At 37.8% G+C, this 12,694-nt stretch overlaps 1 protein-coding gene across 1 annotated transcript; it reads right to left on the bottom strand.

Moving 5' to 3' along the window:
- Positions 1–272: 272 nt before the first annotated feature.
- LOC106719442 (gamma-aminobutyric acid type B receptor subunit 2) lies at positions 273–12,313 on the bottom strand. Its single transcript, XM_045678673.1, has 16 exons — positions 12,253–12,313; positions 11,386–11,567; positions 10,882–11,025; positions 6,856–6,968; positions 5,921–6,083; positions 5,639–5,704; positions 5,257–5,433; positions 4,734–4,985; positions 4,360–4,420; positions 3,752–3,980; positions 3,463–3,598; positions 3,248–3,336; positions 2,889–3,078; positions 2,244–2,562; positions 1,573–1,799; positions 273–1,197 (listed from the first exon to the last, which is right to left on the bottom strand). The coding sequence occupies exons 1-16, from the start codon at positions 12,311–12,313 to the stop codon at positions 295–297; spliced, it is 3,312 nt and encodes a 1,103-aa protein (XP_045534629.1). The 3' UTR covers positions 273–294.
- Between the last annotated feature and the right edge of the window lie 381 nt (positions 12,314–12,694).

Below are 12,694 nucleotides of genomic sequence, written 5' to 3'. Positions count from 1 at the left end.
AGTTTTGATATATGAATTTAAAAACAGCTTCTAAACAAACTTAGATGTTTTTTTGAATATAATATTTCAACAAATTCTTTACGACCCATATTTTGTGTGGTATGTACTGGTCTAATATGAAAATATTTTACATAAATATCTAGGCCAGAATATTTTCACGCGAACTACAGAAAAAAGCTATTAATAAAATAATTTTTATCGTCTACTCACTACATTGAATTAAATATATAGTATATGTATATCTTTGGCATATAATTTATAAATTTGGCACACAAAATATAAAATATAGTTTATTCAGGTTCCCGAAGGTCCTGGTCTTGCGTCTTCTGTAGATTTCCACCTATTCTCTAACGTAGCTCTAGTCTGGTTCTGGTTACAGACGTTCTGGTGACTGAACCTTCGCTGTTCGTCGAACACGCCTTCGGATATGTTAAAGACACTGTCGGCGCTGGTTTTCCTCCGCCCATCCAGCGTGGAGAGGCTGGCCGCGCTCGGCGCTATCCTGTGAGGAAACCTCGGTGAACCTTTTATCCTCTCACTCGAGTTCTGATGAGACATCGCTTTCCTATGACTGGTGGGTAGGACGAAGTTTACTCTAGTCTCTGGCTCCGCGACGTACTTGTTCGTCGACGATATACTTCTTTCGGACGAATATTTCGAACAGGATGGTTCGTCGTCGATGATTCTAATGATGGGACCGCTTTTAGCGTACGATTGTCTTCTTAAATTTAGCTCCGGGTTGGGCACGTTTAGGGTGTTACACGAGAGGACCATGGAATGCTTCCTGTTTCCGGGCACGAGGCCGGCGATCATGCCTACGTGCATGCGGAGCGCGGCCGCGATGCTCTGCCCGGTGGGGTCCGCTATGGACATGGTGGATGCTTTTCTACTCGACGGTCTACTACCGAAGAAATTTTTTAATCTACTGAGGAAGCCGTGGTTCTCGTCTCTTTTGTTTAGGCAGAGGTTGTAGAGATCTATCGCCGGCTGAGATTTCCTATAGTTTAGTTTGGGTTGCGAGCTAAAGCTTACGGAGTTCCTGCCCCGGCAGGCCTCGGCGGAGGGCCAGCTCGCGCGCGGGATGACCGGCGGCAGCACCGACAGCAGTAGCATGGGCAGTCCACCGCTGATGCTCGGCGTTCTCTTCTCCAACCCGCCATTGCCTTTGCCTTCTTCCTCCACCCTGTTTAGTTCCGTCTGAAAGTTTTATAAAAAGTCAATTGAAAAGCTGCTAACCACATTGTGGTTCAATGTAATGCTAGGCTTGAAAAACTACCAACTCTAGAATAAATAATGTAATCTAATTCTCATCATAAAATCTATAATTTCTCTATAATGGCTTACTTTAATGCCTAATGTCTAGAGTAGTCGTGTGATGATACGAATGAAACGAATAGGATTGACTACCAAAACTATTTTCTGCGTTTGAAACTCTTTGCACATTCCTCTAAGTATACTGTTCAACAATGGAAACTTTATACATAATACAGCACAGCACACTAACTACAATAACTTGTGTCACCTCTGAAATTTTCTTCTGCATAACCTAGTAAAATACGTGTCTCTACTTACCCGTCTATGTAGCACTACAGAGGCACTCGAGTTTGCAGACTCCAGGGGTTCTGCGAGCAGCCTCTCTAACCTGCCGATCTCTCTGTCGAGTGCTGCCACCTCGCGCTTGTATACTCGGTTCTGTATCTCTATTCTAAAGTGCAACTCTTGAGTCTCGTCGGTGACGAATCTTCTCGTCTTACATTCGAGTCTTAAACCCATACTCTGTATTACTGGATCATCTTCTGCTGGAATATCACATTTAACATTGATTCTAAGACTTCTATAACCATCAAAATATGATAAAAATTTGCTGGTAAGTATATGAACTTTTAACATTTAAATTGCACGAATATTTCTTGGTCTATTGCCTAGGCTAAATATCAATTTAAATATCCACTTTGAAGAAGAAACAAAATAATGTGTACGTGCTGCAAATTTAAAAAGCTCATCTCTCTACTATTCTCCAAATGGTTAAAAATGGCTATAATTGATTTTGCTAAAGTTATGCGTGATAAAATATCGCTAGAGTGATTACATAAGGATGTAACTTAACTTTATTCACGTTGATTCATTGTTAACCCCTGGTAATATATCTTATATATAGACAACTTTTTCTTCACAAAGTAAAAACTAGAGAAATAACCAATCAATAAACTTATTAAAGAAGTTTAGAATTAAGATATACGTACTTTTACTTCTTATAGCAATAATCTTGGGCAGGAACAGAAGGCATAGAGTGGATGTGGTCGCGATGAGGATGAGACTGGTGATGGTTATGTAAGCTAAGGTAACTCGCTCGGAGATGATGGTGCCAATGACTACAACGCTGGTGCTGGTGATGACAACGGAGTAGACGCTGATGCCGATGTACTTGGAGTCGTTGAGGGCGGAGATCTTGACGTGGCGTGTTTCCCACGCCATGTACACGCCCACGATCAGCAACAGCCCTTTGTAAGCGTACAGGGCACACAGCCAGCCAGTCATATTTTGTGATTTGCACACTTCTATCTGGAAGAGATTTAAGAGTGCTGAGTTCACCACTGTTATACATCACTATGATACTAAGGTAAATTTGTAATGGAGTGTGGTTAAAAATCTGTAATATTTTAAGACCAACCTTAATTTTTTTTTAAATATAAATAAAAATATAAACCTGAAGTTTGTATGTATTGTAAGTATGTAAGTATGAAGAAGAACAAGGATGAAACCTTCGGGTTGTGTTACTTAAAGGCTATTTTGTTGAAAATAACTTCTATGGAATTGGAATTTTTCAACAAGCTGTATGCTATTATGCTATGGTTATATTTCTGATATTTTGCCCTGTTATAACAAACCTGTGGCTGATAGACGACGCTGCGGTCGGTGGCGCTGATCTCTATGGTGAGGTTTTTCAGATGACGTTCCATGGGGTCGAGGATGGCCCACAACGTCACGATCAGAGCGTCGATGAGCAACAGCGCGCAAACCAGAGATATCAACGGCGTGTCTTGTAGGAGCTTCGTCTTGCAAACACCACTGCGGTTGCTGTAAGTGAAACATAAAACGATTGTATTTATATGTTATATTGTTCTTTTCCTTGGAAAGGTTTGTTGAAACTAAAAAATTGTTAGTATTTGTTTGGCATTTGTTTTCGCAGTAACATATAAAGAAAGCGTGAGATTTTAGACAGATCCTTGCAAAAGATTATACTCACCTTATAAAAATTCGATGAACTCTGTAAGTCTTGGCAAACATTGACCCAAATGCCAAAGAGAATCCTGCCGAAAGGATGTAGACTCTTCCCTGGAAAGAAACGAAGTGGAAACAAAAGTACCGAAAGATAATAATTTGGTGTTCTCATAGTATTTAAGTCATGTAGGGATATTTCAGCATCGGCCTCAGGATACTATTAAGTGCTGCTGTACTTACAGTACACATGGCGGAGAAGGGCACGAAAGAAGGCAGTGTGGCATTGTCGACTCCGAGCAGGGCCACCGCCGTGTATACCAGCACGCATCCGATCAGAGTCATATTGTTAAGACGAGGAGATGACAGCTTTATTGATCTGCCGAAATAAAACCTATTAATGGAACTGTCAAGAACTGGAAACAAATATCTCACAGCAGACCAACGTGGAGTAATGTACTGGACCAGACCCACATCGATGATTAGTGGAGAAAAGGGCAGTAGCAGCTCTAGATGACTTATCTACATTTACCTTCGTTTACTATAATGCAAGTTGAACGCCAAAAACGCTAAGGCCAGTGCCACACCAGCGGCGGCCAATGCGGCAACTGCCAGCCGCGCGGGCGCCCAAACCGAGTCCACTCGCAGCACCAACACTCTACGCGCTGCCGGGACGCCCCCCGCCCAGTGTGGCCGCGTGCATTCAGGACATGTTACTTCGCGCCCGTGAGTGTATAACGCGACAGTTTTCGGACGCCCACCTTTGGAAGATGTTTATTAAGATCATTAAATATTAAACTATAGGAAGGTCTGTGATTCAACTATCCATCTTTGTTACATTTTGAAACTAAAGTGCCGCTGATATTCATATCTGAAAGGATAGTTTGGTAGTATTTCTTATGAATAGTTTACCGTAGCGAGTCATACAATTAGATAACCCCAGACTTCTTTCTCTCTATTTTATTACTGACTAAGAAGACCTGTGGAATTTTCGACTAAAGAATAGATTCTTTTTCTAACGCCTAATAAAATTTATCATCACCCTTATTTCATAGTTATGTTTGAAAGCCTACGAATATATGGGGGCATGTTGTTTTCTTTATCCATAGGTTATAAAATTGGGGTTCAATATGTACATACCTTGTATTTGATAGAATGCCGACATTCCAATTCTATCAGCCCCGTTGAAGGCAACGGGTCCCTGAAAAAACATTCCTTATTATGTATTCCGGCCGCTGTTCTCAAACAAATTCGCCGAATAATTTTTCGAGGGTATTATGTTATCTATAAAAGCTTGCTTCTTTTTTTGGCTAATATTCAGTTGTAGGGTTTTGGTTAGAATTTCTAAATTTGTCACATAAAATAGGACATTTGGGTCCTTTAGTCTCCAAAGCAAAAGATGTACTTATAAAATAGTATAGAGCTCAGTAAGTATTCTACGGTAATGTTTTTGATCCCTTCCTACTATCCTGATCTGGTCTACAATAGTTCTATCTAACAATATTATAACTTACAGATATTCCTAAAAAGCTGAGGTTTGCGAACTGATTGAGGAATTCTTCGGCCATATCTTTCCGATCGTAGTCAAAATTACTGAGACTCAGTGGTCTATCGAGTGTGGCGTTCAGGGCCTCTGCATTCCTCCAGAGTAACTCTGCTTTCCTGAGAGTTAGGGCTATTGCCCACACTGCGTCATACGTGTGCGGGGCAAAACGAGATACAGGTACACCGAACCCTTCCATTTCACGATGGAACATTTTGTTTGTCTGTAAACAGTTAGGAATAATCAGAAATATTTGATGTTTTTCGGTACATTGATAGAGCACGTAAGATATTTGAAGAAATAGGGCCACCTTTATAAAGCTCTGGATGAACGATGAGAGTTATTTATGTCTATTACAAACATGTATCTTGGAAAAAAGGAAAAATGGAACGTAATAATGATAAATGTTTTATTGAAAACTTCATGTAGTTAATTAGTAGTTTCCCGATTTGTAAAAGACCTCAAGCAGAGCTTACCTATATTTAAATACTTACTAAACCAGAAAAAGAAACGGCATCGCCTGCTATACCCCTGTGCGCGGTGACTGAGACGAGCCCCTCGAGGGCGCGGGCGAGTTGTGAGCGGGCGCAGGGCGGGGCGCCGCGCGGTCTTGGCGGAACGCCCGCCACCAGCCACGCGTATTCCCCGCCATACATGCCCAGCCTGAACGCCTGCGATCTCGACATCATATCTCACTTATCAAATAAACAAACATAAATGTAAGAAGCGAGAGATGTGTGTCAAGAAGGCTAGAATCGCGTCGTAAATGTGACCGAAATTGAAAACGTACATGTAGTGGAGAAATTTTAGTTTTATTATTTAGACTCCATAGTAAATTATATCTAAGTTGTGGACATTTTGCGGATTCCAACTCACCTCACAAAATATCTTCGGCACCATTTCTTGGGAGAAACTGCCTATAATTATGCGGATATCCAATTTCTGTGAACAATTTTACAATTTTACTATCTCGCAGTTGTTAAATGGTAAATTAAACCTCTTCTACTTAAGGTACTCTTAATGATCAAATAACAACTTAACGGCTTAAACGGTTAAAATTTGTATTTTTCCTCGAATGGAGGAGGCGAGTCCTAATAATTTGGAAATTAATTACTTATCTATTAATTTTGAAATTGCTTTTTTTTAGATGAAAATAACCTTTAGTTGTTGCAGTTGTTCCTTGAAGTCTGATTCGGCAAAGGTGATGGAAGCGGCACAGGTGATGTTGGCCGCCTCCAGTTGCGTCACCAGCTCGTTCACCGCTAGAGAGTACACTTCCTCATTCTGTGAGAATGCTGTCACCGTGTCCCAACCGTGTTGTCTGTGAACACCATGCTCATTGATTGAAGCGGTTGTGGGTTGAATAGTGGATATGCAATATGCCAAACTTTTACTATTTGCTTTGGAAAATCTTACTAACAAGTGCGAATGTTTAGATGGATATATGGATGTTTGTTTGAAGGTTTCTCCGGAACGGATCATGATGAAATTTGTCACAGGTGTTTGACATAATCTGGAAAAAACACGTACGTTACTTATTACGTTTTTTAAATCCGTGTGGACGGAGTCGCGGGCGACAGTTATATAAACAAACAAACGGCACGATCACGATTGGTGACAGTTAAATCTGTTTACCGTAGTTCTTCTTTAATTTATAATCGGTATTAGTTAATAAAAAAAATGATTTGACGTCTATAATGTAAATTATTCTTCTGGAATTTGTAAAATTTACGGTTGTCTCAGTTAATCGAGAAATAATTTTGTTCCGACATCTTGGGAGTTTGTAACAAGATAAAGAAGTCAGCCCGACAATTTGTTTCTGACAACATATTTTGTTGTTTGACGAGCATGTCATGATTATGCTAATGTTTTGTTTTTAATACATGTTTCTTCTCGTCTCAAGGATTGTTTGAATTGTTAACAATAATATGAATATTATTTAACCAAGCGATGTTCTAATATTGACATTATACATTTATCAATTTTATAACAACTTGAAATAAACTTTTTTCGTTAATTTTTTGATAATTTATTTTACCTTACTTACTACTACCTTACTTTTATTTTAACTTTTACTTATTCTTTGAGGTTACCTTATAAAGGCGATCCTTGCGGGATTGTGTGACGAGTCCGGAGCCACAGTCCTACAGAAGAGCGGAAATTCTGAACGGTCACTTAGTGCCGGTGAAGTCGACCCGAACGATACCTAGAAAATACGATGTGAAAAGAAAATATGAGTGGTCTACTTTTACTGGTCAGAAGACTGGATGTACAGAAACCTTTTACCCTTCCCATCTTTCCTTTATTACAAAATGGTTTAAAGGGGTAAAGAACTAAAATGTATCTTTCAGCTGTGTGTGCTGGCTCATCCGATGAAACGTATAAAAACTTCCACTTCGCGTCTCTTTTGTATAGTCGTGGTATTGCAATTGGCACTTTTAATAACTTGTTATTGCAGCATTGTAGAGTAGAGAACTCTAGAGTAGTAGAGTATTGAAACAATGTAGTATTAGCGATTGTCATTGACAAATCAGTCTGTAGCTGACGAACTATTTTGTAATAAAACCCCGCCGGCAGCAGACGAAAGCCTGCGTTTGTCATTTAAACAGTGCTTTGTGTGTATAGTTTGCTTTTGTTCTTCAAAATTTGTCAACTCTACAAATAGTACTTTTGTTTGGTTATTTTGCTAGTTCAAATAACAAACATTTATTAATAAATACTGAGTACTACACAATGATGTATTTGTTAAATATAATACCATTTTTTCTGATACAAGTGTAGTCGACCTAAGTTTCCTGTTAAGGGTGAATTTAAGGATTCAAATTTGTAGATTTAGTGGACAGAAAGAGGACATATCTCCTTCCTATGCATCCCATCCTCTAACAAATTCACCTCCTTTTCTCATTCCTTTCTTATCAGAAATGGGGAAATGTGGCATTACTTCCACTTCACTCCTGTCTTCTGTGTGGTCGTTGTATTTCACCGGTCGAGCCGGCCCATTTGTGAAAAGATTATTACGGGCTCTACCACTAGTAAAACTCTACTAGTGATATACGTGAAAAGATTTAAGTTTCATACGCGACTGGTTTAGTTAAATTCGTTCCATTTAAACTTCATCATAGCATGTAAAGTTTTAATTCGCAGTTTGTTCGAATTGATTTCTACTTGAACTCGCTAACAAACTATTGTTTCCGTAATGGAACGGTGCGGTACTATCTAAAAAGATTTATATTGTTTTTAATAAACAAATTTATAGAATTCTTAGTAAACAAATTAATTAACAAGTGAAGTAACATAGTCAAATTTTATGAAATTTTAGTCATAATAATGACGTATTGAAATAAAAAGAAAAATTACAAGTAGATTAACCACCTCGTTAATAAAGTATTTCTCATCAATTTCTCGTAACTTAAGTGAAAGTGAGGGGACATATACAAAAGATGACTTAACGATGCTAAAACTCTTAAGTGGAAAGAATCAAAGAAATGAGAAATTTCCTCGTGGCCAAAAACTTTCTACTTGATTTCTTTGTTCGTTAAAAAGTTAGTGTTTGATAAGGGCAAGACTTTTACGAATCTTTATTTCAATTGACACAATAAAACTTCTTATAGACTTCTATCAAGTGTGTAATAATAATAATAGATTATAGAATAGTCTGTAGAAGTTATTAAGAGCACTAATTATTATTTTTCTTTGTATTAACTAAATGTAATTAAAGACAAAATTAAAAAAAAAAATACTATTGATTTGGCGACCATTTTATTGTTATAAATACATTTTTGAAGATTGTTTTTAAGATCGTTTTTTAATCATATTAAAGATGAGCGTATGTTTACGACTTGTAGATTCAGAGCAACAGATTAATTTTTGAGAAACCATTAGCGGATGGGCTTTCACTACGATTACTGGATGTAATTACATTCCCAAGGGACGACGTTTTCATGCTCCAATTGTTTAAGATCATAATTACATTGCGCATATATAATTTTTAATTTACATCACGCTAATTAAATACAATAGACCAAAACCATCCTCATTAAACCAGCAATGTAAACATATTATAATGTGTAGGTTACATTGTGCTCCTAATAGATTAACCGTAAGTTTTAAGACCAAAATCTCAACATATCGACATCTCTGTCATTACCTTTAATAAAACAGAGATAACAATATGGTTGATGATGTGATTTAACTGAATTGTAAGTAGGTGACGTCATTTAAATCGCATAGCTAGTTAGGAATACATGTTGCTATCTTTTCTATTTAAGCTTCTTTATAGATTAGTTTTCGAACTTACCAAAGCGAAAATTAAAGAGTCTTCAGAATTAAATTATTCAAACTTTCGTGAGACATTATCTCTAACTTATATAGAAACAGCTAAAACACTCACGTATATATATCCGGTGTCGTCACCGACTAGTTTCGAGCGACGGGCCGCATCCGCGAAATAATACCAGTTCTACTCACCCTGATGAAGGGCCCCCGAAGGGCTCGAAACTAGTCGGTGACGACACCGGATATATATACGTGAGTGTTTTAGCCGTTTCTATATAAGTTAGTCTTCAGAATATTGTCTGTTAAACTTAGAAAATATAGCAATCATTATTCAGAATACGAAAGTATCGGTACTTTATTTCTCAGGTTCAAAGTTTGTTTTGGTGAATTGACTGATAAAACTTTCCATCGGTATTGACGACTTGCTTGAATCTTTTACAAAATATCCTACATTGTAAATTCAAATTTCATTCTTTTTTCAAAGGGAGATGTTCATATTTTTTAAGCTTTAAAAAGCAAATAAAACAAAACTTAATCCGATTTGTTATATTTGATTGTCGGGTGTCGTTTGTATACTCATGATTTATCAACAGCTCACTATATGTCCCCACCGAGGGGTTCGAAGCCTCCCCAAGTTAGGGGTGACTAGGACATAGTCAACCACGCCGGCCCAGTACAGGTTGGTTCAAACATATCTTTGAATTTCTTCTCAGATATATGCAGGTTGCATCACTATGTTTTCTTTCACCGTAAGAACGTCGAATACGTTCAGTTAATACTTATAATTAAACAACAATGATTAGAAAAAAGACAATGGTAACGATTAACTTCGCACCTTTATAGCAGGTCTGGTAAATAAAAAAACCTTTCCAAAGCTCCATCTACGAAATATACTTATTCATATACTTATAACTTGAGTAAAATCTCTGCATACGTAATATGTGTGATGTTTTAAAGCCTTTATTTATCTTACTTGAACTTTTCAATTGGAACTTTAAATGTAAGAAGATCTTTGTTATCTTTTCGCAAGAGCGTTCTTTAAGCCACGCTCCGTGTGCTTATTTTGCTTAAACTTTTCAGATAACATTGATCTATATGAAAGATATTCACTGTACATCGGAAAGTAATCATAGAGATTGGGAGTTTTATTTGTAGTTTATTCTATACTAGCGACCCGCCCCGGCTTCGCACGGGTGCAATGCAAAATATACCTACTACAGAATGTCCTTATACACAACGTTCACAGCGTTCACATTAGAAACCTTTAGATTTATCAGTGTTTCTCTACTATATTATGCATTTATTATACATACAAACCTTCCTCTCAAGAATCACTCTATCTATTAAAAAAAACCGCGTCAAAATCCGTTGCGTAGTTTTAAAGATCTAAGCATACATACGGACATACAGCGAAAGCGACTTTGTTTTATACTATGTATTGATTCCTAAATTTATCACTATTTAGGTCAAGTCATTTCTAAGCTAAACAGATGCATTTCCAGCAGTATTTCTTAGTTTGAAAGCTTAAAAGACATTTAAATGAAAAAAAGATAAAATTTACTTTCCCTATCCTTCCCCCCAGTAAAAAACCTTTTATTCCTTTCACTCTTCCGTTAATTTTTTTGAACATTAAACACTCGGTCTTCTGCACCTTACTTATCAACCGAAACAGAAAATACTGTTTACTTTATCTGTCTTCTGAGAGGTCATTGTATTTCACCAGCTTAGCAGGCCAGTTGGTTTATTAGATATTGCAGGTTGAACCAAAATGTTTAATTGTGTCTGTCAACCTTCGATCACTAATAGCATCTGTTGCTATTGTTGATCGAAGCTCTCAACTGTACCTGTACAATGTTCCAGTAGGGCACAATCTTGGCAATACTCTCGGTGACGTCGGAGCAAGCGCTGCCGAGCAGCATGAGCATGCGCGCCGAGCGCTCCGTGTACAGCGCGTGGAAGAACCGGTCCACTCCCACGCCAGGGTCGCACTGCCCACACATTGGTATACTTCATATAAACATAATAGTTTTGATTGTCCTATTCTTGTACTATCCAAACTTTGTGGTGGCTCAGAATATCACTTAATTAATACACAATTTTAGGCATAGGCCGTTCCTGCATCCTCAGTGGGCCAACAATCGCAAAAATGCACTCAAAGTTAACGACGAGTCGCTACAAAGTTTGAATCTTAAAATATCTGGGTATAAAATTTGAGCGAGAATGGAATATATCAAAAACTGCAAACCATCCTCATACGTAATATGATTAACATTAACCTAGCTGTCTTCGGAGTCTATTGTCTTTTTAATGTTTCATCATCACATTTTATGTATGAATCTTGGACAAACCTTGGTATCATTAGTGATGAGATGCAGCGTGTATCCGGGCAGCAGCGCACGCTGATTGACATGGCTGACAGCCAGCCTCGCCGCTGCCAGCTCAGATGCGCCCTCTGGACGCGGCATGTCACCCACTGTCAACTCGAACAGACCCAGGATTGATACTACTCTCTTGCTTGATTCCGGTAGTTCTGGCAATAAAGATTTAAAAAAAATTAACTAGATGGCGATATTTTTTATTTTTTTTTTTATCTTATAAATATTTGTCAGGATTTGTGTGTATGTTTTTCAATTTGCTTGAATAATTTATTACGCGAAATATTGTAGAAGTTTTTTTTTTTTATATCGTAAGGTGGCAAACGAGCAAACGGCCACCTGGATTCGCCACAATAGCGAGGCAACCGTTGCCCATAGACATCCGCAAATGCAAATGCGTTGCCTACCTTTAATCAACGGAGAAGGAGACGCACAGAAAGAGGATATTTTTCCTTCCTATGCTTCTCCTCTTCCGCCAAATCCACTTCCCCTTCCTATCCTTTCCTATTAAGAAAGGATTAAAAAGAGAGAAAGAGGACTAAAATTAGGCCATCTTATTGAGTTCATATAAAACTGTCGCCAGGTCTGAAATTTAGATATAGGTTCATAATACTTTTGGAACATTGAGGCATAAACATAATTTACTTTCCAAACTTTTGTTACAATATATTAAAAATTACATATTTATTTAGAAGTAATAAAACAGTAAATAAAGAAGCTTTTATTTGAAAATATTATATCAAAGTAATATATTCTTTGTATAAAATACTTTTTCTTTTTATCAGCGTAGCAGTCTTTGTATTTAGATCATAAAACTATATACTTACTATACTTCAGTACTCGCGCGATCGCCGTTAGATAAGCCCACCGCGCTAAGTGAGTGTCCCGCAAATACCCTCATTTTATTATTATGGCTAAATGTGCTGGTTGTAGTAAAATTTTGACCAAAAAGAGCCCTATTTTGGAATGTAGTAGATGCCAAAAAGTTGTACACGCCGTAACACAATGTACGGGTCTAAGTGCAAAGCAGTTAAATGCCCTTAAAGCCGCAGAAAATCTGGAATGGGCATGTACCGATTGCAATTTAAATTGCTCACGTAGAAAATCTTATGGTATGTTACAAGACGACGAAGAAGACGAAGAGGAACATATCCAAACACCGGAAGCGTCAATAAATATAAAAAAATTAGTGGAAGACATCAAAAAGGAAGTTTGTAACACCATTTCACGCGAGTTGCAATCGCTGAGCAGCGCGGTGCAGTACTGCAGTGAAAAAATTGAT

Source organism: Papilio machaon, chromosome 7, assembly GCF_912999745.1.
Source record: "Papilio machaon chromosome 7, ilPapMach1.1, whole genome shotgun sequence".
NCBI lineage: Eukaryota > Metazoa > Arthropoda > Insecta > Lepidoptera > Papilionidae > Papilio > Papilio machaon.
Note: the sequence above shows the minus strand (reverse complement) of the source record. Positions and strands in the feature narration are given on the sequence as shown.

Excerpts from the sequence above, each read along its gene's own strand:
- LOC106719442 (XM_045678673.1), bottom strand. The coding sequence starts at position 12,313 with ATGAGGGTATTTGCGGGACACTCACTTAGCGCGGTGGGCTTATCTAAC. Across the intron at positions 5,434-5,638 it reads TGCCGAAGATATTTTGTGAG|GCGTTCAGGCTGGGCATGTA; the intron begins GTGAGTTGGAAT and ends TCGAGATCGCAG. Across the intron at positions 1,198-1,572 it reads CTGTAGTGCTACATAGACGG|ACGGAACTAAACAGGGTGGA; the intron begins GTAAGTAGAGAC and ends TAAAACTTTCAG.